The 24,973-nt window shown below is 52.2% G+C and overlaps 1 protein-coding gene and 1 long non-coding RNA gene across 6 annotated transcripts in view; one reads left to right on the top strand and one right to left on the bottom strand.

The window, feature by feature from the left end:
- Klhl3 (kelch like family member 3) overlaps positions 1-24,973 on the bottom strand; it is a 113,735-nt gene that overhangs the window by 48,148 nt on the left and 40,614 nt on the right. For 4 of the 5 annotated variants that reach the window (XM_040756075.1, XM_040756074.1, XM_040756072.1 and 1 more), the window contains 3 exons: positions 23,001-23,122; positions 14,480-14,642; positions 176-285 (listed from right to left, as the gene is read on the bottom strand). In XM_040756075.1, coding sequence (XP_040612009.1) covers positions 176-285; positions 14,480-14,642; positions 23,001-23,117 — 390 coding nt within the window. In that variant the 5' untranslated portion in view covers positions 23,118-23,122. Of the gene's footprint in view, positions 1-175; positions 286-14,479; positions 14,643-17,868; positions 18,149-23,000; positions 23,123-24,973 lie in introns of those variants that run through there. The other variant, XM_040756076.1, reaches the window with a different exon arrangement.
- Positions 2,392-4,004, top strand: LOC121143688. The gene is made up of 2 exons (XR_005881006.1): positions 2,392-2,586; positions 3,747-4,004. It is a non-coding gene; the product is annotated as an uncharacterized LOC121143688 (long non-coding RNA).

A 24,973-nucleotide genomic window follows, 5' to 3' on the forward strand; every position in this document is an offset into this window, starting at 1 on the left:
TGGGCACGGCAACCTGAGTGCTCGGCCAGTAGAGCACGGCAGCTTTGTCATCGGTGTCCCTGTCCCTTCTTCAAGGGACTCGGGGTGTAGCGGCCCTCCCATTTTTTCGGTTTAAACGGATATTTTTTTTAAGTAAGATTCACGTGTTTTTTTTTTCCCCCAGAGGACACAGTACCTTCTCTTCTGAAGAGACAGTCAGCTTGTCGCTGGATATCAAGCTGCACACCTGGTCCAGACTTAAGCTCAGAAACTCTTCCCCCAACATCACCTCCGGGAAGTGTTGCTCTGCTCCAAGACAAGAAGTGAAGACAGCGTTAGACCACACTCAAGAGCCGAGAGGAGTGGAGGACCAGGGAGAGACAGAGAGAGAAACGACAGCATCCTGGCTGGGGGGGGGGGGGAGGGGTTCAATTCAGAAGTGAAGACATGGATCATCTTCCTGAACGGCACAGATGAAAGTGGGGCAGAGAGGTCTGAGTTTGTATTTTTCGTCCACGCTCTGGGACACAGCCTGGGAGCAAAGCTTCCCTGGGACCTGCTTACATAAGTGAGCTCATCTGCTGTCCAGGCATGAGCACAGTGCCCACCCCCACCCCCCGCAGCTCAGTCACATACAAGAAGTTCAGAGCAGTCACAGGGGTCCTTGTAGGACGTCAGCATTAGGAAGTCAGGAGAGCGTCACCCTTGTAGCCCCACACAAGCCTATTCTGTGAGTCGCCGTCTGACGGGGAAGTCCGGCTTAGCGCTCATCGGGTGATAACAGGCCGGCTGCGTGAACACTTTGACCCGTCCCCAGCAGCTAGCCTAGGGAGATGTCAAGAGAAGGACAACCTGGGGACCGCTGAAGCGAGACAAACCCCACAGGCCCGAGGTGCACAGAAGGAGAGCATGGGAGACCATTCTGGCCCGATGTTCCCCAGGGCCACCAGCCAGAGCACCGTTCACTGGAACGCCACCCAAGGAAGGGCCTAGGTGCCGGCCTGGCTTTGCCGTTTATGAACTGTATCCCTGGGACACCATCATCATCGCGCCTGTGGGTTTCATGGTGAGAGCCGACCTGGAAGTGTTTTGCCAGAGCTTCCCGTGTAAATTGACCCAGATGGCATTTTTCAGTTTAGGCAGCTCGGAGGCTTTCGAGAGGTCTTGCTCCACCCCAGCTCTCAAGAATCCCCTGCCCTGCAGCCCCCGTGCCCCCCCACGGCCCCCATGCCCCGCTGCCCCCCGCGCCCCACTGCCCCCATGCCCTGCTGCCCCCTTGATGGTGGAATGTCCTTCTGTATATATGTTTCTCTTATTGGTTGATGAATAAAACACTGATTGACCAGTAGCCAGGCAGGCAGTTTAGGCAGGGCTACCGACAAGGAGAATTCTGGGAGGAGGAAGACAGAAAGGAACCACCAGGAGTCACCATGTAGCCACCGGGAAGGTAGGCTGCCTGGGCATTCATTCTCCGGTAAGCCAAGACCATGTGGAAATACTTAGATTAATAGAAATGGGTTAACCAAGAGAGAGATAGTCAATAAGACGCCTGAGCCATCGGCCAACAGTTTGTACATTAATATAAGCATCTGTGTGTTTATTTCGGACTAAACGAGCGAGGGACCAGGAGGGACAGAAACTCCATCTACACTCCCTCACCCCATTGCCCCTTGTTACCCCCTCACCCTGTTGCCCCCTCACCGCGTTGCCCCTTGACTGGCAGTCTCTTGAATAACTCTAACAGGATGCACACCTCATTTCCCACAAGCGCTGCCCCGCCCGGTCTAGCTGATCTCTCAAATAAGATTTAACATCCTGCAGCCCTAGGAGGCTACTAAAACACTGGTAAAACTACATAATGCAAAAAAAAAAAATAGAGAGCATATTAAATCCCTCCCACATTTGTCATCATCTCAAAAAAATGAAAGAGAACTTATTTGGATTATTCGTTTTTTTTGATGCTTGTATGTGTGCAAGTGTGTATGTGTTGTGTCTGTGTGTGTGTGTGTGTGTGTGTACCTGAATGTATGTATGTGTACCACATGCATGCAGGAGCCCATAAAGGTTGGAAGAGGGCATCAGATCCCTGGAATTGTATTTTCAGGCAGCTGTAAGCTGCCACGTGGGAGCTGATAATCCAACCCAGGCCCTCTGCAATAACAGTAAGTGCTCTAAACCACTGAGCTATCAAGCCCCCGCTCAAATCCTTTCTTACAAAACTTATTTTCAATTTTAGATTGAGAAAATTTCAGGCCTAGTAAGCTCCTGTATGAATTCCTACCTTCATCTGGATTGCCCAAATGATAATATTTTATCCTTAGATATGGATTTATAAACATTTTCTTTCTTTCCTCCCCAGGATAAAAGGTAGTCCGCCTGATGACGTCACTGTGGCCGTGACTGCCTTCCCTGGAACTCAGCGACATTACACAGGATGTCCGTGGAAGAGGGACTCTTGGTGAAGGGGACAACTGTCGGCCTTTGCTCCTCTGGACCTTCGGATTCTAGGTTCCAGGAGAGCCTTACAGACCAACACAGCCGGCTTCTTCTGGCCATCCACGTTCAGCTTTGGTTGACAAAACACGGAAAGCAGGAAGAGCACGACAGGTAAGAAGCAAACATCCCTGCTGAGGAAAATTCATCTCCTCGTGGTCCCTGAGGCCAACAGTACCCGGCTTGGGGGAGCGCCACACGGCATGTGCTTCATGGATCAGGAACCAAGCCAGAGGCCCCAGAGATCCGTGAAGACAGCAAACAGCCTCCTGCCTCTAGCCCTGAGGATGTGTGGGATGTCAGCCTAGGTCCCTTCCTGCTGCAGTAGGCTGCTTCTAATCACTGAAGGGGCCACCAGCTGAAACCCCCTCAGGAGGCAATCCACAACGTGGTGTCTGGTGGGGAGGGGCGCCAAGGGGAGGGAGGAACAAAGGCTTCTCAGCCAGGGCCAGGATGCAGGGGATGAGAGGGAGGAGCTGAGGGTGGTGGGGAGGAGAATGGCCTGTCACCAACCCTGTGCCTGAGAGGGCAGGGGCGTGCAAGCCGTCCTAAGAGCTGTGAGCAGAGGCTCGGGAGGCAGGTTAGCAGAGATCTCCTCTTCTCGGAACTGGAGGTGCTTATGCCTGAGAGGAAACCGAGTCCTGAGCGAGCAAGAGAGACACTTGTGTGTTCCCAGCAAAGAACAGCACAAGACTCCCAGGGAACAAACAGAGAAGGCTAGAGGGATCTTGGGGAAAGTGATACGTGACCGTGGTAACAGGACCAAAACTTTTGTGCCAAGATTGGGAGCAGCTTTCTTCTAAGGGTCACAGAGCCTATGTGATGCTGTGCCCCCCCCCCCGAGGCCTTAAAGTAAGAAGGGGGAGAAATAAAATGTGGAAGGGGAGAGGGATGGGAAGGGAAGAGGAGGGAAGAGAGGGGAAGACATAGAAGGGACAGGAAGGGAAGAGGAGGCTGGGGAGAGTACTTTTCCTCTCTTCAGTCCGAGGAGACATTAGCCCCAGTCATCAATCCCCGAGTCCGCTTTCTGTGAGCACCACGTTAGAGAGGATGGGTTAAGAGGCGTGAGAGGCGCCCAGTGGTCAGAGCCCTGGCTTTCCCTTTAGAGGACCTGGGCTCAGCTCCCAGCACGCACATGGTGGCTCACAACTGGCTGCGCCTCTGTCCAGGGGACCTGATGCCCTCTTCTGGCCTCTCTGGGCACTGCATGCGTGTGGTACACAGATGCATGTGCAGGCAAACATTCACGGGGTTTTTTGTTTTTTAATTTTTAGAAAGAAACAAGATTAAAAAAATCAAGAACAAGATGTGTCACCAAACTCAGCTTCCTGGGAAGAAGAGTGTCCCCGGAAGACTGTGGACCCCAGTTAACCCTCCCGAGAAAGCACCCGCTCTGCTTCCGGGAGGAATTTTCTGGAGGATCATCTTCTATTTTTACAGTTGCCTGATTTTTGCTTGTTTTGTTTTGAATTAGGTGTATTTTGCATTGTTTATTTTGGTCCTTTGCATATTTACTTCATTTGTAGGTTTCATTGTCATTGCTGCTGGCTGTTTCCTGATGTTGACTTGACATGAGTCCTTGCTATGTATCCCAAGGTTGGCCTTAATCTCTCAACCCCCCCAACCCCCCACCCCACCACCCCCCAACCCCCCACCCCGTCTCAGGCTCTCAGGTACAGGCGTGCACAGCTACCCCAGCCCCTTCAATGTAGAGATGCAGGGTGTGGCAAGGAGAAGGCTCAGGTTCACCTCACAGCCACTTTTCCCAGACTTTGGGCTCCTCGTTGATAAAATACAACTAAAACACTTGAAACAGTTCATATTTTAAGGCTCAAGAGCAATAGTGTATATTAGTCTACTTCGAATTCCTTAAGTAACTCATCGGAAATGAAGTTTACCAGCCTTTTCCCCCATCACAGAGTCCAGCTGTGGGCAGCGCTGCTCTGACGGAGATACCTAACCACAGCTGTGGGCGGCGCTTCTGAGGCTGTACGGTGCCCTGTGGTGAGACTGGGGCCGTGGTCCTGAAAGGTCTCAGACCTCAAATTTAATTCCATTGAATCCGGCAAACTCTCTAGTCATACAGGTATTCAGTCTCCCAAGGCTATTTTCTCAGCCCTCTTGGGATATCTGATAAAAAGGTGTTATGAGCATTAAAATAAGAAAATATCCAGAACTTGCACTGATTGAGAACCTCCAAAGTGCTACGTAACAGTTAGCATATGGTGTGCGAAATGCAGGGTCTTCAAAACCCAAGAGAACCAAGCTGGCGCCTACAAACAGGGCTGGAGCACCGTCCATGCCAGCCTCGCGCTGGTGGCCATGCCTCTTACGTCTGCTTCAGTCGCCTCTCCAGCCCCTCCTCCTGGTGTTTCCAACGTGCTGATAACGGAGGATTCGGGGCTGAGGGCGGGGGCTAAATGTTTCCTCTAGAAGAGGCGCCTCGAGTCCCCAACAGCAGAATCGTGGGGGGATTAGGGAACGTGCAGAGAGAGAGCTGAGTCTAGTGAGGCCCCGGGTGCTGTTTCATTCATCCAATGCCACGCGCTGCCTAGGGGTCCCCGTCACCCATGGGAGATGCCAAGGAGATCTCAGTCTTGGAGAGACAGGTACTCACAAAGACATTGTACCCTGCGACTGTGGCCCAGCCCAGTGAGGGCAACCCTCCAATAAGAAATTACAATCTTTGCTGTTGTTGTTTATTTGCCTGGAAGGAATAACATATAAAAGGGGACCAACAGAATCGAGGGTCCTGGCCACCACTCTAGTTAACCAAACCTTACTACCAATAACAAACACGGTTTGAGTCCCAAGCACAGGTGAATGGAGCCCTGTGTCTGTCTGTCTGTCCATTTCCATGAGAATAGATGGACAGGAGTCTCTGTGTAACTTGCAGACTTTCCCCGGGCCAAGCAACACATGTGTTCACCTCAGAGTTAAAGGGCTTTCTCTGGGGTGTGGCTGGGTCTTTTCAGTGACAAAGGCCCGGAGGAGGTTGGATGAGACATCTCCTAATTATAGCTAACACGCTAACACGCGCCGGAAAATATATAGCCGTTTAATCTCCTCCCAAAGCCCTGACAAAGTGAATATCAATCTCCCCACTTCAGAGACGGAAGAACAGAGACTCAAAAGCTGAGCCTTCGGCTCAAGTTCACACAACAGTAAGTGCAAAGACTGTCTGTCTGCTCGCACTAACAAATGTTCGCGGAGTGCCTTGGTCTTTAAGACAGAAGCAGTCCCAGGGCTGGAGAGATGGCATAGAGGCTAAGAGCCCTGGCTGCTCTTCTAGAGGGCCTGGTTCCATTCACCGCGCCCACGTGGCAGCTCACATGTGTCCACAACTCCAGTCCCTGGGGTCTGATGCCTCTTCTGTCCTCCATGCACCCACATGATTCACAAACATACATGCAGGCAAAACACCCACACACATGAAAAGCTAACCAGCAGGCCATTAGGGTAAAATTAAATATAAACACTAGAAAATCCTAAACTTCCTTCCTAGATGTGATAGAGACAGATGGGAGAGGGGACACAAAGAGAAACAGAGAGGCAGAGGATATGAATACAAAAAAAACCTTTTCATTTTTAAAGGGGGAGACAGGCAGGGGGATCTCTGTGAGTTCCAGGCCAGGCTGGTCTACAAAGTGAGTTCCAGGACAGTGTTCTAAGCATTGAGGAATCAGTCCTGGGATCAGAATTTAGGCATAACCCCTGTAGTGGTTTAGATGAGAGGTCCCCTGCCCCCCATGTTCTTGGGCATCTGAATACTTGGTCCTCAGTTTGTAGCCCTAGTTGGGTGGGTTTAGGAGGTGTGGCCTTGCTGGGGCGGGCTCTGAGGTTTCCATAGCCGAGCGCTGGTTCCCGTGTGTTCTCACTGCTTTCTGTTTGAGGTTCAAGATGTAAGCCCTCACCTCTACCTCTACCATCATGGGCAGTTAACGTCTGGAACCGTGTCTGATGGTGTCTGATCACAGTGACAGAAAAGTAACTAAGATCACCTCTGAATTAAGACCTTTCCCTGTCCCCTAAGCTAGACAAAGTATATTCACCCATGTTCCCAAAGATTCCCCCCAAACAGGGAAATACCCCCATCCCGTGCTTTATCAGACGAAGTCTTCCCACAATACAGGGACTGGGGAATCCAGGAGAGCAAGCACCAAATCTGTCTCACTCAGAGCTAACCTCTCAATGCCCAAACCAACCAGCTGTGGCTACAATTATTATCATACTTCAATCGTGTTCTTTAGGACGGCTTAAGACTCGGGCTTTGGAGTCACCTCCCAAGCAAGCTCTAAGCCCAGCCTTTTCTCTTAATGGGGTGGAATGAACCAGACCTCTGCTCTAGACCAACTAAACTATGCACTCAGGATAAGGGAACTCGTAACCCATCAGTCACTTTGCTGGTTTACAGGGGTCACATGAACGCCCAGGGCCACTGAGGAATGTCCATGAACTGAGCTAAATGGACACAGCCACTGGGAATCCTGACTGACACCAAAGAGCTTGAGTAGAACCAAAGCACTTGGCAGGGAGAGAAAACTTTAAAATAGCTGCCTAGGTATTCCCCTACCCTGCCCCCCACCTCCCTATCCCCCTCCCTGCCCCCGCCCCCCACCCCATCCCAGTTCCTCTGTCCTGGTTTCGGAGAGCAGAGGTCAGGTTTCTCAAGTCAGGATTTGAGTTTTCAGTCCCGAGGTTCCTCTGCTCCAGGGAGAAAGCTAGGCTTCCACAGGGAAGAAACAGAGTTCACCCTGACCTCTTCCCAGAAAGGGCGGAGCCTCGGGGCCTCAGACTCCACATATTTCTTTTACCCTCCCCACAGAAGGTAGGAAATGTTCTTCATGTAGTCTGCGTCCCATGTTCCCTCCGAGATACACACATGTGATTCTCTTACTCTCTCAAGTGCACACACGAGTGCACACGCGAGCGCGCGCACACACACACACACGCACATGCAGGCACACACAGGCACACGCACGCACGCACGCACGCACACGACACCACCATGAGCTCTTTAAAACTACGCAGCCCTCATTGCTATTGAGGCACTGTGTCTGGGTCACAGCGACTTTTCAGAACAGTAGAAGCTCCTACCACCACCTTCTCTTCATGCCAAGTGGGGTGCAGCCAGTCATAAGAGGGGTCTCACTGGGGCCAGGGGTTTAACTTTCCCAAATGCTTTCCAAAACTTTTCAGCTCCTGATTTAATTACCTCATTCACCAAATGACCTAATCAATCAAGAAGGGGGACATTTCTCTTCGTGAGCACATGAAATTAAATGACTTTTCCATCTTGTGGCTGGAGGGTTTCAGCCCGGCTTTGGCAGGTTGATGTAAACAACACACCCAAAGAATTTTAATTGCCATATCCTTAATGAGGCCTCATTAAAATCCCCTAAGCAGCTCCACTGATGGTCCAGGCACATGGCCCTCTAACTAACAAGCAACAACGTCCTCATAACCCGGCCCTGGCTGCTGAGGTTAAAGATTAAGCAGTCGGCCACAATTACGAGGGATAGGAAACAGGGTGTGCAGAACTTAACCTTCTCCAGCCTCCAGTGACCCAGACTAGGATGCTGTTGGCCGAGGGCAAAGGTCTGAGCAGTCAACTTCCAAATGTGGACCCACGCTCCTCCCACACGGAACAAACACAGCAGCATTAGAGCAGAAATCGCAGCACATCGCCCTGCAAGAAAATCTGAACCCAGAGGAAGCAGGAAAGACTGTTACAGCTGTGACAGCCAGGGAGCCAGGGTCATTCCAAACAGGAAACAAAACGGTCTGCTGAATACTGAGGTGGTACTCACACACACACACACACACACACACACACACACACACACACACACACACACGACTCTAAGATTTTGTATTAGGTCAAATAAAAGCATAATGGGTAGGGGCTGGTGCGGTGGCCCATGACTCAAGAGCATTGCCTGCTCTTCCAGAGGACCTGGTTCAGTACCCAGCATTCCCATGGTGGCTCACAGTTGCCTGGAACTCCAGTTCCAGGAAATCCAATGTCCTCTTCTAGCCTCTATGGGCACGAGGCACACAAATTTTAAAGTGCAATGGGTGCAGAATGTGTCTGTGTCAGTTAAAACACGTATGCATACATCCTATAGTGGTGCCCACCATTCTCCCCGACCCCTTCAGAGAAGGCAGGAGTACTTCATTTCCAACAGACAGGTAGACAACTTGCCTCATACAATAGCACGTATTTTTGCAAACTTTAGTACAACGGCATGGAAATGTAACCACTCAGAACCTATGAGAAAGGTTTACAGCCTACGGGGCATGTTTCTTTTAATGTGTGTAAGTGGTTACCAGCAGGTGTGTCTACGCACCAACCACATGAGTGCCTAGTGCCCTTGGAGGCCACAAAGAAAAAAGCATCAGATTCCCCGCAACTGGGGTTACAGATGGCTGTGAGCCACCATGTGGATGCCGGGAACGGAACCTGGGTCCTCTAGAAGAGCAGCCAGTGCTCTTAATCGCTGAGCCGTCTCTCCAGCCCGTGAAGCACATGTGTTCACTGAAAGAGATCCTGATGGATCCAAGAGGAGACACACTAAGGCGCTGCCTGGGCCTCACTCTGAGTGGAACTGTTCCGTCTTGCCATGGCCATTCTGCCAGTCAGCTTTTCCTGGAATGACCAGTGATGGGTTTTGTGTTAAAGTTGAAATAGTAGCGATTCTATTGGTGAGGGAAAACCAATCGCATTCATCGGAAAAGTAAGTGTTCAGGGACAAGCTGGGGGCAGCAAACAAGGGACGGTAAAGCCCAGCTGGCTAGAGACTGGGGAGGAGAGAGAGGAGCCACAGACCCCACCTGCCTATGTGTCCCCAAATAAAGGACACCCAGAGTCAGGAACCAGTCCTTCCCCAGCAGCAGTCAGAAGCTAGGGATTGCAGTTCACAGCCTGGATCTGGCTCTGAGGCTCCCTCGGGGCAGCAGATGGGTCTGCCGAGGAGGATGAAGAGCACAGTCTCAGGGGGTGTCTGCTACAGGACATCTCCTCCTGGCCCTTGTCATCCACCACCACCCTGCAAGCTGTATGGTATGCCATCCCCGTCACAGAGGAGACGGGCCAGGGTTGCCCAGCCTAGATCTGGTCCAAAAGGGGTCTCTCCTTACAATGTTGACTTGAAAATACCTTCTAGAAGGCATGTGACCATAGGCTCAAGACTGTCCCTTGTGTGTGACCCTACTAGGTGCTACACATCCAAACTCACAGCGGAACAAAGTACAGCGAAAGGTCCGTCTGGAGCAGAGGGGAAATCCTAGAGCACCAAGCCCCTTCTGAGGCCAGAGATAAGAGACCAAGGAAATGAAGCAGGCCCACACCAGTCGAAGAGAGCAGACACAAGTCCTCGTTCTACCCCCTCTCTGCACACGGCCGTCTCCCTTCACTTCCTGTCTACCATCTCTCCACCGTGGCTGTGGCTGCTGCGTCATCCGCGCTTGAGTAGGTAACCTCCATGCCGTACAACGCTGCAGCTGCACAGGGGGCGTCTAGGAGAGGGTCACAGGCCTGCACCCCAGAAAGGAGACTCCAGGTGTGCCAAGCACGCTAACTGAGCCATGGGACATGGGAATGGTCACTCAGGCCGTGAGGGGACAACATCTGTGTGTCTGGGAGGATACGGCGCAACCAGAAAGAGAAGAAGACTCCCATGTTGCACTTGGCCAACCGCAAGCTGGCTGTAACTCTGTACTGGCATCAACTGTCTGTCTGTCTGTCTGCCTGCCTGTCTGTCTGTCCTGTCCTGTCCGATGCTGGAGTTTTGGTGACCCGGTGACACGGGCCCACTACTCCGGCTGCCTGCATTCCTCCCCAATGGCTCACGGAGCAACCCCCATGGGCAGACTGGAAGCTGTGGAAGGCAACAGCTACAGACGCTGGCCCTGGGTTTGAATTCTGTCCCTGCCCTTACTCGCTGCACATCCCCATACCACCTCACCTCTCGGGCCTTGGGTTTCCTCAGCTGTTGTCTGGGTCCAACCAGGGTGTTCATGAAGTGATGAACACAGGCGGTGACCAAAGGAGAAGCCCAGCAAATACCAGCAGGAGACACTCCCTAGGCTACTCACAGACAGACACGCATGCACACGCACGCACCAGCCAGTCGCTTTGACAGCATCAGGACCAGGGAGCACCAGCGTGATGCATGACAGCGTGATGCGCCTCTCCATCCTCCCACAGATCTGGCTCACCATCAGACAGGGAGAGAAGGGATAAAGAAAACACAGCGATGTGTCCGTGTACACGCTAGGTGGGTTAGCAGAGGGGCCTGGTGAGGGAGACAAGGAAGAAAGGGACGGATGTCCAAGCAGCTCAGCACTGTGCCCTCGCCACACTGACAAATGCTTATAGTGGGACCACGCATGTGCAGATGCTTGTCCTGGTCCTGCTAAGTAAAACCTGAACAACATCATTCAGGAAAGGGTTCTCTTCCACTTGAGGACCCTTGCCAGGAGAAAAGAGGCATCCTGAGAGGAGGCAGAGAACGGAGACCACAACCAGACAGACAACAAGCAGGGGAGCTCAGACTGACAGCCAACATGGGCCAACGGGATTGGAAACGGGACCACTGGAGAAGTCCTTCGAAATGGTCAGCTTCCAGGCTGTCTTAGCCACTGGTCACGTGTGTCTGCACACTGAGGACCAACAGTGTGTGCCCATTGGTCACGTGTGTCTATACAGTGAGGAGACAGTCTGTGCCCATTGGTCATGTGTGTCCATAGTGAGGAGACAGTCTGTGCCCATTGGTCACGTGTGTCTATAGTAAGGAGACAGTCTGTGCCCATTGGTCACGTGTGTCTACACAGTGAGGAGACAGTCTGTGCCCATTGGTCACGTGTGTCTATAGTGAGGAGACAGTCTGTGCCCATTGGTCACGTGTGTCTATACAGTGAGGAGACAGTCTGTGCCCATTGGTCATGTGTGTCTGTGGCCATTGGTCACGTGTGTCTGTGGCCATTGGTCACGTGTGTCTACAGTGAGGAGACAGTCTGTGCCCATTGGTCATGTGTGTCCATACAGTAAGGAGACAGTCTGTGACCATTGGTCATGTGTGTCCATACAGTAAGGAGACAGTCTGTGACCATTGGTCATGTGTGTCTGTGACCATTGGTCATGTGTGTCTGTGCCCATTGGTCACGTGTGTCTATAGTGAGGAGACAGTCTGTGCCCATTGGTCACGTGTGTCTATGGCCATCATTGGTCACGTGTGTCTGTGGCCATTGGTCACGTGTGTCTACAGTGAGGAGACAGTCTGTGCCCATTGATCACGTGTGTCTATGGCCATCATTGGTCATGTGTGTCTGTGACCATTGGTCACGTGTGTCTACAGTGAGGAGACAGTCTGTGGCCATTGGTCACGTGTGTCTACAGTGAGGAGACAGTCTGTGACCATTGGTCACGTGTGTCTACAGTGAGGAGACAGTCTGTGGCCATTGATCACGTGTGTCTATGGCCATCATTGGTCACGTGTGTCTGTGGCCATTGGTCCCGTGTGCCTCTGTCCCAGGGGTCTAGAAAAGGAACAAAAAGAAACAGTGTGCTTGCTGTCATCCCCTGGGCTCGGGGACTGAGGCAGCACAGGGCTGACAGCAGGTCCTCGGGTCTGGCTAGACAGGAAGCAGAAGAGAAGAGCAGGCATGGGAGGGGTTAGCTGGGTGTGGGTGAGATAAAACTCTTCACTGGCAGGCAAGGAGGAAGCTGTGGCCAGGCCCATTTCCTAGTCAACTTTCCGCTTGCTGGAATGAATGGGGAGGGAAAGTGTCTTGCTAAACATGGCAGACTGCATGACTATTTCCATTTCTTCTCCTTCCCAAGACTCCATCCAAAATCCAAGATGACAAGTTCCCTCGAAGGGACAGTGCTGCCCAGAGAACATGTTGTCACACTGAGTGAGGCTGGTCCACTGTGGCCAGTTGCACACACAAGCTGAAGATTAAGACAGTTGTCTGCTGCCTTTCTGATGTTTGTGAAACACCTCTGTAACGTGTACTCTTCCCACCAGCCACCTGGGTCCTGCCCCTGGGTCTCAGGCCCCAAATAACACACAAGACACTATATTAATTATGAAGCTGTTGGCTGTTTGCTATGGTTTCTTAATGGCTACCTCTGACTTAATTATTAACCCATAATTACTAATATATATTTTATAAGGTCTTATCTTTTTTCTCAATATATGTTTTTAATTTAAATTAGAAACATGCATGCTTCACATGTCAATCCCAGCTCCCTCTCCCGCCCCTCCTCCCTTGCTCCTCCACCAGCCCCCCAGCCCCCTACCCAATCCCCACATCATTCCCCAGAGAGGGTGAGGCCCTCCTTGGGGGAATCTCCAGAGTCTGTCATTTCATCCAGGGCAGGACCTAGGCCCTTTCCCCATGTGTCCAGGATGAGAGAGCCTCCCTCCATGTGGGATGGGCTCCCAAAGTTCATTCGTACACCATGGTGAACACTGATCTACTACCCAAGGGCCCAGTGATTTCTGAGGCCTCCTCACTGACACTATATTCATGGAGTCTGGATCAGTCCCCTGTTGGCCTCTCAGCCATCAGTCTGGGGTTCAAGAGCTCCCTCTTATCTGGTCAGCTGTTTTTATGGGTTTCACCAGCACGGTCTATAGGGTCTTATCCTCCCAAGAACGCAGACTTGCGTCCTCTCTTCCTGGGGAAATCACATGGCAACTCTCTACTCTTGACTACATTTCCCAGAATCCTCCTCAACTCCTAGTCCCACCTGTCTTACATCCCTATTGGCCAACAGTGCTTTATTCATCAACCAATAAGAGAGACATATTTGCAGAATGACATCTCGCGTCACACCTCACTGTAGTAACTGAGTGACTCGGCTCTGGGGAAGGCAGGCTGAGGATGAAGCGTGCGTGGGTAAGACGGTGTGCACGCGGGAAAGAAAGTCTGTAAAGGGATTAATCTTACTCTCCTGGAGAAGCCAACACATCGGTCTAAAGCAAATAAATCTAAAATTAACAGTGTTCCCAATTTCCAGAGGTAAACGGGGAAGCCAACACGTGAAATAGCCTTTTGTTTAGATTTTATATTTATGTCTAACTATGTGTCTTTGTGTGTGTATGTGCACGTGATTGCAAGTATGCATGGAGGCCAGAAGAGGGCAGCGGATCCTTTGAGCTGGAGTCAATGTGCGGCACCACCAAGGTGTGGGAAAGTCAACTTGGGTCCTCTGCAAGAGCAGTGTGTGCTCTCTACTGGTGAGACGCCTCCCCAGCCCCAAATGCACTAGCTTTCAAGTGAATCTGACTGCATTTTCATTCTCGCTTGGGGGTTGGTTGGTTGATTTGCTTGCTTTGGTTTTGGTTTTGACATGGGGTTTTATCATGTAGACCGCACTGGCTATGAACTTGTGGTGAGCCTCCTGACTCAGTGTTGAGTCACAGGTGTGATTAAAAATCAATGAGTCTAGAAAGCAAGACAGGGTGTAAAGAAGACACTCGTTAACCACCAGGAGGCCGGAACGTATTTAACTTCCAATATCATTTCATAGAACAATTTGACCAAAGACAATTTGTCTTAAACAAACCAAAAAAAAATCTGTTTCAACCCTAAGCTCAGTTTATGCTACACACACACACACACACACACACACACACACACACATTCTCACACTTACACCCATACACACACAAGTTCACACATCCACATTCACACATCCACACTCCCACACTCATATATATACTCAGACTCTCATACTCTCTCACACACACACTGACACACACTCCCAAGACTCCTCAGACCTTTCTCTGCTGGCTGTACCATCCATGCACAAATTAACCATTTTCCGCGTGGCAATGTGCGAAACTTGCCCATTGTTAATTATCAGTGTTTTGTGCCCCTAACCAAATCATAGCTGTTCTGCAGGAGAAGCCAGATTTCTCCATCTCTGAGGGTCCTCAACAGGCCAGGTGAGCAAACCCATGAGCTCAGAGGAGACGGGGCCACCCTGCCTTACCTGCATAGGCGTTAGCTTGCTGCAGGAGGTCGGTGCAAGTGTGCACATCTGCAAATGCGCGTATGCCCAGGCAGTTGGTGGGATGCAGCTGAGACTGCAGAAAGTCACAGCAGTTCTGCCGAACGTCCATGAGCTGCAGCAAGCTGGCGGCAGGAAGCAGCACCTGTGAGACAAGGTAACAACACTCTGCGATCCTGGTCCCACAGCCGGAGCTCAACCCCAAAACCACTGTTCCCACCGTGTTTCTAAACTCTCCACTCTCTCATGGCTCTCCACTGCCTTCTCACTGAGTGGTCCAAACTTCGCAGTCTGCCTTGCAGCCTCACTTTCTGCTTCTCCACCCTTAAAAATGTGCCCCCAAGGGGGGTCTCAGTGTCGTTCTAACCTGTAAAGTTTCCCAGGGCGGTCTCCATCCCAAGACCCTAGTAAAATGCAGGTGATAGACTCAGCAGGAAGGCAGCTAAACCTAATCGTTACTAAGACCTCAAGCGACCTCGTGCTTGCTAGAGCAGGAGCCGCACCCAGCGTGACAAAATGTGTGCACATGTGTAGCACACGTGGAACATGTGTACAGCGTGCATACATTACATGGAGGCTCTATATACTTGGTTACACACTGGTGTGGCTCACAGAATCACAAATCCTGACGCCTGGGTGTTCTGTCCCGAGATTATGATCGGTATGGGCTGTTTGTGTGGTTTCTTCTGAGATTAAAACCTTCCATCTTGGAGGGAAGTTTGTTGCAACACAGGTGTCTGCAGAGAGGTAAAACAGCAGATGGTCTAAGGAGAGGAGAAACACCCCACCCTTCAGGGAGGCTCTTAATCTAAGAGAGCAAACAACCCAACAGCTTCAGGAAGTCCCTGAAATTCACCAGATCCCCCAGGCCCTTCCTCCCCAGGTCTGTATAAGCATAAGGACTGGGGAGAGACTCTGGGACAAGCTGTGCTGCCTAGAGGAAGAGGAGACCAGCCGAGCTTCCCGGAAGAGGTTCAGACCAACTGAGTTCCATGCAAAGGACTCCAAACTATCGAGCTGATTTCCGTGTTCCAGGTTCCCAGCTTTGTGAGCTGCCGTCCATGCTGGGGTGGGCTTTGGTAGTGCGGCCATCCTTAAGTCATTTCTGCTGCTTGTAAGTGACCCCTCACCTACATCCCTGTAAGTAACCCCAATAAAGCTCATTGGTTTCACCAAGTTAGACTTGGGTGGCATCTGCACTTTGGTCTGCTGTTGGTTCCCTGTCTGGAGATGTTGTTTGCATCTCCCCTAAGCTACACAACAGGTATGACCTGGACATGATGAGATGCTTAAGGCTCCCTTTCACACTTCTTTAGCTAGGCAAGTCTGAGAACCACTTCCCTGCAAAGTCCAGTGTGCCGTCCTCACTCAGAAAGGCGCTTGCTGCACCGCTCACGAGCTCAACCTACCTACCAGCCGAGCAGTGTTTATGAGCCAGGCTCTGGTCAAGGCTCTGAGATTCAGCAGTAGGCAAAACAACCAGATCTTACTTTTACAGTGCTTATCAACTGACCAGGAGCAGGACTGGGTTTAAAAGTCACAGGACACTTACTTATTCTGCATCATGGAAAACAGAATAGTTCTTGCTTGGGCGTGTGCACAATGTTTTTTTCCTAAGAACCAGGGGAGACTGGCTTGAGCAGGCCTGCTGAGCACTCACTACCAACCCCTGTCAAGCTTCCCCTGGCTGCCCAAACCTGCCCTCTAGATCATAAAAACAAGATAAAAGCAATGCCCACCCCCACCCCCACCCCGGACTCTGCTGTCCCACTCACTCTGTGGAAGAGGCAGGTAGCCAGGATAATTTACCAAAAGTAACTTAGGGGGGAAAACCAGAGCATTGATATGGATTCTGTAACTTGCAGAGCCCAGCACCAGCTCCTCACAGCAATTCCCTGTCCCCAGGTCCTTCCTCCCAGCTGTTCCCCTAGTTCTCAGGGAGACAGGCTGAGTCAGACCAACTCCAGCTGTTCCCATCCACAATGGCTTGCCCAGGAAGACACGGCAGCCGGCAGGCGTGTCTGCTGTTGTTTTTATTCTGGGCACGATAGATAGATAGATAGATAGATAGATAGATAGATAGATAGATAGATAGATGATAGATAGATAGATAGATAGATAGATAGATAGATAGATGATAGATAGATAGATAGATAGATAGATAGATAGATAGATAGATGATTTAAATACTGATCTCCCAACACATCTCTGCACCCTCCATATAGACTCCCATCACCTCCTGGGCCTTGTCCTTCCACAAGGGGTAACCAACTGTCCTAGTCCAACGGGACTGAGGGACATCACAGGACTTCCTGTGCTGTGGAAGGTCACTTGTGCCCCATTCTTCATCCCTTCCCAAAGGCATCAGCAGCCCCACCCAAGGACCCACTGTGCGCCTGCGGACCAGGCGTCTCCTCTCTGCAGGGAGAGCTCTACCCACGAACAGCTTTATCTCCCCCCTAGAAAACCCACTCTGCTCTCAGGCCCTCCAGCTGGCCTGCTGCTGCCTGCCCCCCACCTGCTGTCCCCCCACCTGCTGTCCCCCCCACCTGCTGTGCCCCCCACCTGTGTCCCCCCACCTGCTGTGTCCCCCCCACCTGCTGCCCCCCCACCTGCTGTCCCCCCACCTGCTGTGTCCCCCCACCTGCTGTGCCCCCCCACCTGCTGTCCCCCCCACCTGCTGTGTCCCCCACCTGCTGTCTCCCCCCCACCTTCTGTGCCCCCCCACCTGCTGTCCCCCCACCTGCTGTCTCCCCCACCTTCTGTGCCCCCCACCTACTATCCCCCCACCTGCTGTCCCCCCACCTGCTGTGTCCCCCCACCTTCTGTGCCCCCCACCTGCTGTGTCCCTCCCCCACCTGCTGTGTCCCCCCCCCCTCCTGCTGTGTCCCCAGCAAGGCTGGGTTAAGTTAGCACAGTATCCTTGGTGTTTTCTGCTCCACTGATTCATTTCTAAAGGAGAAAGAGATAAAAATCTCCTTCGCCTCAGAGTTTTAGAACACAGATGAACCCAGCTACAGCCCAAACCTAACCACCAGAGCCCCAGAGCCCCACCACGCAACCTCTGCCCACCAAGCAGCCATAAACTGGAAAATTCAATTAACCTGTGAGCCACTCAGCCTGGCCACACAGATCCCAGGAGCAGATTAGTTTGTGCCTGCCAGTGAAGTGGGGGCCCCTTAGCCATTCTCGCTGAATGCACACTGGGAATGGAAGGCTCTTCACCAAGTGACCCCTCCCCCATCGCACCCCTGGCCAATCCTCCTGCACTGTCTGACTCCCTAGTTTTAGGACAAGTCCCAGGTGAGCCCCCCCCCCCGTTCTAGGCTACCTGGGACAGGTACTCATGTTAGGACGGGGGTCCGTCTTACCGGTGACTCTCAAGGTGACTGAGAGTCCTGTCTATTCCCAGACTGCATGCCCTGCCAAGCCCCAGTGAGACCGGGCCAGAGACACAGACTCCTCTCCTTCACTCCTTCTCTCCAGGAGGAAAGCACAGTGTAGAGCCTGAATTTTCAAGCTCGTGACAACCAGCTCGAGAAATACAATAGCAAATTTATCTCCTGAGCTCGTGCCTTCGCTCACTCTCTCAGCGCCTAGCGCCTCTGTGGGCAGACTACCCATACAGCTTTCAGCTTCCCTCTGTTCACAAATCCCACCTAGCACACCAAAAACTAAAAGACCGTCTGCAGCCCCGCCCCCGCTTCCATCATGTGTGGCCGGCTCCCACCTGAGCACCTTGAACCAGCTTCCCGCAATGCACGGGCTGAGGCTTCCCTAATGGCTCCTGCACTCAGGGACCCTTGTCTCTCTCCCCCCAACCCCTGCCCCACTCCACTCAGGGACCCTTCTCTCTCTCCCCCCAACCCCTGCCCCACTCCACTCAGGGCAGGAAGGAGAGTGGGGGTAGTCAGTCAGTGTACCAAAGGGAGGACGGAGAGAGCAAGAGATCAGCCGTCTCCCACGCACTGCTGCTGCTGCTCAGGGATAGACAGAGACCACGTCAGACAGGGACACACACACACACACACACACACACACACACGTATATACACACATGCACACACACGCGTGCACACACGCATACACGTACTCACACTTGCATTTCCATACACATGCACATGTACACGTGCACACACATGCACACATGCTCAGGGATAAACTGAGACCAGATCATATAGGGACACACATACCCTCACATGCTCAGGGATAGACTGAGACTGCATTAGACAGGGACTCACACACACACACACACACACACACACACACGCGCACATACACACACACATATATACACACATGCACACACACATACACACGCACACGCATGCACATGCTCAGGGATAGACTGAGACTACATTAGACAGGGACTCACACACACACACACATGCACATGCACGCCCACGTGCACACATGCACACACACACACTCCCATGTATGAGGTGACTGTCAGCCCCCGTCTCCCACATGTGCGGGACTTGAGCATTTCCTCTTCTCTGCTTCCTGAGCCCAGCTCCACTCTCTGCTTTGAAGTGGACGGTGGGGATAGAGCCACAGGATGGTCCCCTTGGCCCCTGAGGGGACAGAAGACAGAGTCCTGGCAAGAGGAGTCAGCAGGAACTACCTATCTGCATGAAGATGACTCCGGGTCAAAAGCTCCCGCTTGCCTTTCCTGCCTCACTCCTGAGAGACCCTGGAGTGCCCCCCCCATGAGGAGTTTGCAGGTTCCCTCGGTTGCAAATGGCCAACCCTCCATTTTTCATGGGCTGGGCCCATCTTGTTTTTTCTCTCCCTCCAATAACATGAAAACACAGCAGAGGATATCCCGTCACAGGCTTTGCTTCCTTTTGCAAAAACAAGAGGAAATGCCCTGCCTCAGAAAGCACCTAGTCCTGGAACTGCATCCAGGAGGTGCGGGTGGGGGCAGGGCCAGACACGGAGGAGGGCGGAGTGCCAGGGGAAGGGCATCCAGCGTGCCTCAAAGATGCTCTCAGTGCAGGCGCAGGTGGACTGAGCAGCCGTGCCCATCAGAGCCTGCTGAGGAGGGGAAGGGAGAGCAGAAGAGCATACACAAGTCTCCGGTGACAGGACAGCGCGGTCACGGAGGTGTCGCTCTTAGTTCTGACCGCGCGATGGAGGATGACAGCCTGGGTTTCTCAGTCTCAACAACACAGTGGCTGTGGTCACAGTAGCGCCACAACAGCTTGTGAGAATCAGGCCGGCCACAGCCTTATAGCAGCCAGCACGGCCCTACCCAGAGAGAGCACGGCCACTGTGGGCTTTGACTGTCATCAAGCACTAGGAGCAGAAAACAAGGCTCCGGGTCACTCAGTTAGGGGGGATGAGTTCAGCAGAGCCACAAGGGTGAGTCAGAGGGAGCCAGGGTCAGGTCCCCGCTCTCCCACGTGACCCAGGTTACCTTTTGTAAACAGGGGTGGTATCTGTCTCCTACTAGCTGCTAATGAGGATGAAGAGGGAGGGCTGGCACAGCCTGGGCCCTGACACACAGACAGACAGACAGACAGACAGACAGACAGACAGACAGACAGAACCCTCGCCACCATGGAAAGAGCCACATCCCCAAAGGGAAGCCACCACCAGGGAGGGAGGGAGATTTCACTCTCAGGGCCATTCAGCCAAGCCCCAACCCCTGACAGCAGATCTCTCAGGGGACTCCCAGCCTGGGGGATGGGCGGAGCACAGAGACAGAAGAGGCCGGCCAGACCACCCCCTCTTCCTTCAAAGTTTGGCCCAAACACTTCCTGAGTGTGGTCTGCCTCGTTTTGCCCCCCCCCCCCTCAGGCAGCAGTGACTATTTCCTCCTGGACGCCTCCACCCGGGCCCACCATCTGTCCCTGCCCACAGAGCAGCTGCTCCTGGGGGAAGCAGCCTGTCACAGCAAATTCTTTGCAGACACTGTCTGCCAGCCCAGGGTGGTAGCTCAAAAAAAAAAAAGAGGCGCTGAATGGCCGGTCAAATGGAGGGTTACAGTCCCGCACGAGGGAGGAGGCGTCAGCCGGGCCCTGGCCTTGTGCCTTCTGGCTGGTGCTCTTCACCCCTGGCTACTCAGAAGAGCACCAAAGTCCCTTTTCCCAGAAGAATCGCTGGTGTCTGGGCCAGGCCTCTGACCATGCCAAGTACTCTGGGCAAACCCCAAGAGGTATCCCAAACCATGCTCCTACTTGGAGGAGTTCCCAGACGTTTCTAGATCTAGGGTTAGCGCCCCGGATCCTTCACCACGGCTCCTGCTCCCAACCTGGCTACCTGACCACCCGGCCACCTGTCCTCGGTCCCCATCCACATTCAATGCCTTCTGTGTATGTGTAGTGGCACCGCAGCTCCCTGCTTTAAGTGCTAACACGCACCGTGTGCCGGGCCCGGCTCTAAGGCCTGTGTCAGCACGCTCACAACTCACAGCAGCTCCGTCAGGATAGATGACGCTATCATCATGCCCACGCTGATGGAAGGAAAACACTGGGAAGGTGAGGCACACAGAGACCAGGCAGCTCGGGGCAGGACACAGTCTATGGACACCTACAGAATGGACACTCGAGCGGAGACTGCTCTGTGGAAGAGACCGAACTTGGCAGCACAGGGCGTCAGGGAGAAGGGTGAGAAGGCTCCCGTAGGAGGGAGAAGTCATCACGCCAGCTCCACGTCTTCCCCAGCCCTTCCTGTGTGCCCTCTACTCCTGCTCTGCCCTTCCCCCGCCCTCCTTCCCAGACAGAGTGTTTTTTAAAAAGTAATGGCAAAGTCACTTTCTACAGAGCTCCCTGGCTCCGGTAGCTCCTGTCACCCACCTTAACACACACATCTGTGAGCCAGAGGGACTCAGCTCTGGCTTAGACTAGAGTTGTAAAGATTGCCTGCTGCTGTGGGAATTCATTCTGCCAATAGCTCTGTGGCACTGGCCTTAGGGCGTGGCTTCTTGTCTGTGGATGTGACCTCTTAGAAGGAGAGAGAGACAGAGGTCCTGCGCTCTCTTGGGCTGTGAAGATGGGATGAAGCAGTGTGTGGCCGGTTCCCAGCTCCCTTGGGTAGAACGGAAGGACTTTGCAACCAGTTATACCTAGTTCTGTATCTGTGAGTCTGTTCTCCTCATAGCATCCCTTAATAAATTCGCATATATATGGATAATAGATATAAAGATCCATAGCATCCCTTAATAAATTTGTATATAGATACAGACATAAAGATAAAGATAAAATTATATATATATATATCTTTGTGGTTCTTATAACAGTCTTATTGATTGATCCCTTATTATTTTTGTTTATAAATTAATACCTTAATTTCTTAACTAATATCTTAATAATAATCACTATTCATTATTACCTCCTTGCTGTTATCATCTTATCCCTACCAGGAAGTGAGAACACAGCAGAACTTTTCCTTATGATCCAAATTACTCATTTTGTCTTAGGTAAATGTATGCTGAGCCAGGCATGGTGGGGCGCACACCTTTAATCCCAGCTCAGGAGGCAGAGGCAGGTGGATCTCTATGGGCTCAAGGTCAGTGTCCCTTGACATTCTCTCTCACTGCAAGGAGCTGTGCACAGATGAGACTTGTGTGTTTGCTGGGTGGATGTCTGTCCTCGCCCCTCTGCTGCAGATGTGACCACGAGACCAGCGCTGTTACACTTACAGTGCCCAACAGAGGGTGTGGCAGGCGATAGGAGCATTGGACTGAACTGAAAGGACAAGTAGTTGCCAATCCGGCCTCTCAGACAGCTCTACCAGGAGTGTGCGTGGTGTTTGTAATAAGGGAAAGGTGTTTGCCTCAAGTAAATTAGGTGGCTTTGTGCAAAAACAGAACAATAGCCAAAAAGCAAAACTAAACAGTAACCAAAAAAAAACCTTCAAATCACGTATATTCCATTAGTCTCGTTAAACAGTAAAAACAACAGAACGCATCCTCGTCTGTTTAGCCCCACCGTCTGTGGAGGCCCAGAGTGCCTCCCTGATTGTCTCTCCAAACGGAGCACAATGCGGCGTCCTCTCTTGGGTCCTCTTTGTCTTCACTGACTTCTCCTCCCCAGGCCTCGGATGGCTAAGGGCCAGACAGGTCTGAGGAGGAGGGAAAGGTGCCCGCGTGACATCATAACCCCACGCTCTGGCTGAGATGGCATCCCCAAGCTCAGGGCCTTCACATGACCAAAGCTAGAAGATGAGAAGCATTACCAGCCTCTCGACCCTGGGATGGAAGGGCATCCTGGGGAGAAGACGGGTCACCAAGGTGGTTCCTCCTTCATAAGCTAAACATAACATGAGCTACAACCCCTCACTCCGGCTTGGGCTCACACAGAGGTACCATGTGACCCAATGCTGAAAAGCACAGCTACGGAGGCCAGACACAGACACTTAGGGCCCCAGCTGGCCTATTGGGTGGCCACGTGACGGAGGTAAAGCGGCTTAATTCTCTGCAGCTTGCTTTCCCCTGAGGTGCTGTGAGGGTTAAATGGCAGGTGGAGTGTGTAGGTGCTGGGCCACTGGCTGGGGTTACCTGCACGTTCTCCTCAGTCACCTCGATCTCTGCGGTGTAGATGTAGTCGATCAGCTTGCTAAGCGTCTGTCCGTCCACGTCCTTGATCTCAATCTTCTTAGCTTTACTCTCAGACATGTCCCCTAGAGTTCACAGCAAAACACAAAGGACATGGGATTTGACACCTGTGGCCCAGTTTGCCTCCTGTGTTGTCCTGGAAACTGCCCGAGAGAGTCGGGCACGGACGTCAAGGTCATAGCGACCCTGGGTCTCAGATCGCCCATAAACCGGCTGTAGGCATTCTGCGTTCTGCTACTTGTTCTGCAGACAAGGCCTGGAGCTGCACTTACCGACAGCTGCACCCAGGACTGGGTGTGGTGCGCAAACTCCTCACCGGCCCTGAAGGAGGGCAGACCTTGTGAGAGGGACAGGAATGTGCGCGAACTACAGTGACAGCATGAGAACTGAGCACGTCTTGCGTGCAAACTGAGGCCAGACACTGGGTGAAGCACTTTAAATCCTTGCCTCTTCCAGACGTCGCAGAGGTGTGTGGCGTTTGCAATATCAGCCTCATCTTACACAGACAGAGAGAACCAAGGCCCAGGAAGGCGGCCCATTCATCTTGCGCTCTGTCGCACCTGCTGTGCGGCCTGCATCCGAGAATGCAGCGAGGTGGTCGGGATAGATGACACAGAGACCGGTCGGTTGCTTTAAGAAAAACTTTATGCTTCCCAAGTCAGCTTAGGAGGAGATTCCAAGTCCGCTTAGGAGAGAGAAGTCTCTCCAAGAAAAAAAGAGCTTCCCTTTTTTAAGGACTTCTGTCATCCATCTACATACAATTTGTTCCAGACTTCTCACCCTCCTGGCTAGTGGTTTAATCTCCGGCCCCAGAAATGGGGAGACACAGCAGGGGAGACAGGAAGAGGCATCTAGCCGTAGGGGGTGTGAAAGTCATGGTATCTCAGTGAGCAAGCCCTTATCTGAGCCCTATCAAGAGCTTTATAGCACTGAATTGTTTTCAGTAAACATTACACAGCTGCCTGCTCCCAGGCCGAAGGGGAAGTGGGTTTCTGCTCAAGGTCTGGTGTCCCCACAGCGCTCATACACCGAAAGGGCCCAGGTGGTTGAAAGGGAACCTGACTTGAGAATCCACAGCTTTAAGTGAGTTCCAGAAACACAGAGATGGAGCAACAGATCATACCTGGGAGCTATAGCAAGGCCTCCCAGGAGAGAGCACACTTATCTGGGGGGTGACAGGAGGAAGAGATGTTCCCGAGACGGCAGATGTGGGAAGGAGGGGTGGATGTGAGCTAAGTGTAAAGGAGAAAAGATCCCAGAGGACGCTGTGTCAGAGGGACAGTGAGAGGCCAGTGTGGCCGGGCACAGGGTACAGTGTCAAGGAGGGAGCCAGAGAGGTACACATGGCCGCAGCTGGCAGAGCCCTGTATATCACACAAAGAAGCTTCATCCAAAGGGAATGCCACTGAGTGATGGGGGAAGTCCTTCTGTATATATGTTTGTCTGATTGGCTGATAAATGAAGCACTGTTGGCCAATAGGGAAGCAAGATAGGTGGGACTAGGAGTCTAGGATGATTCTGGGAAATGTAGTCAAGAGTAGAGGGTCGCCATGTGATCCCAGGAGGAGAAGACGCAAGTCTGGCCATCTCGGTAAGACAAGACCTTATAAAAACATATATTAGTAACTATGGGTTAACCATTAAGTCAGAGCTAGCCGTTAAGAAACCATAGCAAACAGCCAACAGCTTCATAATTAATATAGCGTCTTATGTGTTATTTGGGGGCTGAGACAGTGGTGGCTGGCGGGAAAGAATGCTCGTTACAACTAAGAGGTTCTAAGCGGGAATTATAAGAGGAGATGGGACGTTGTCCTTGAGAATTTCATACATGAGTACTGTTTTTACACCCACTCCACCCTTCCCTCTCCCCCGCCAGCCCCTCTTGTGTCCCACAAAGCCCTCTAAAACGTATGACC

This window comes from Mesocricetus auratus, unplaced genomic scaffold (assembly GCF_017639785.1).
Source record: "Mesocricetus auratus isolate SY011 unplaced genomic scaffold, BCM_Maur_2.0 Super-Scaffold_100013, whole genome shotgun sequence".
Taxonomy (NCBI): Eukaryota; Metazoa; Chordata; class Mammalia; order Rodentia; family Cricetidae; genus Mesocricetus; species Mesocricetus auratus.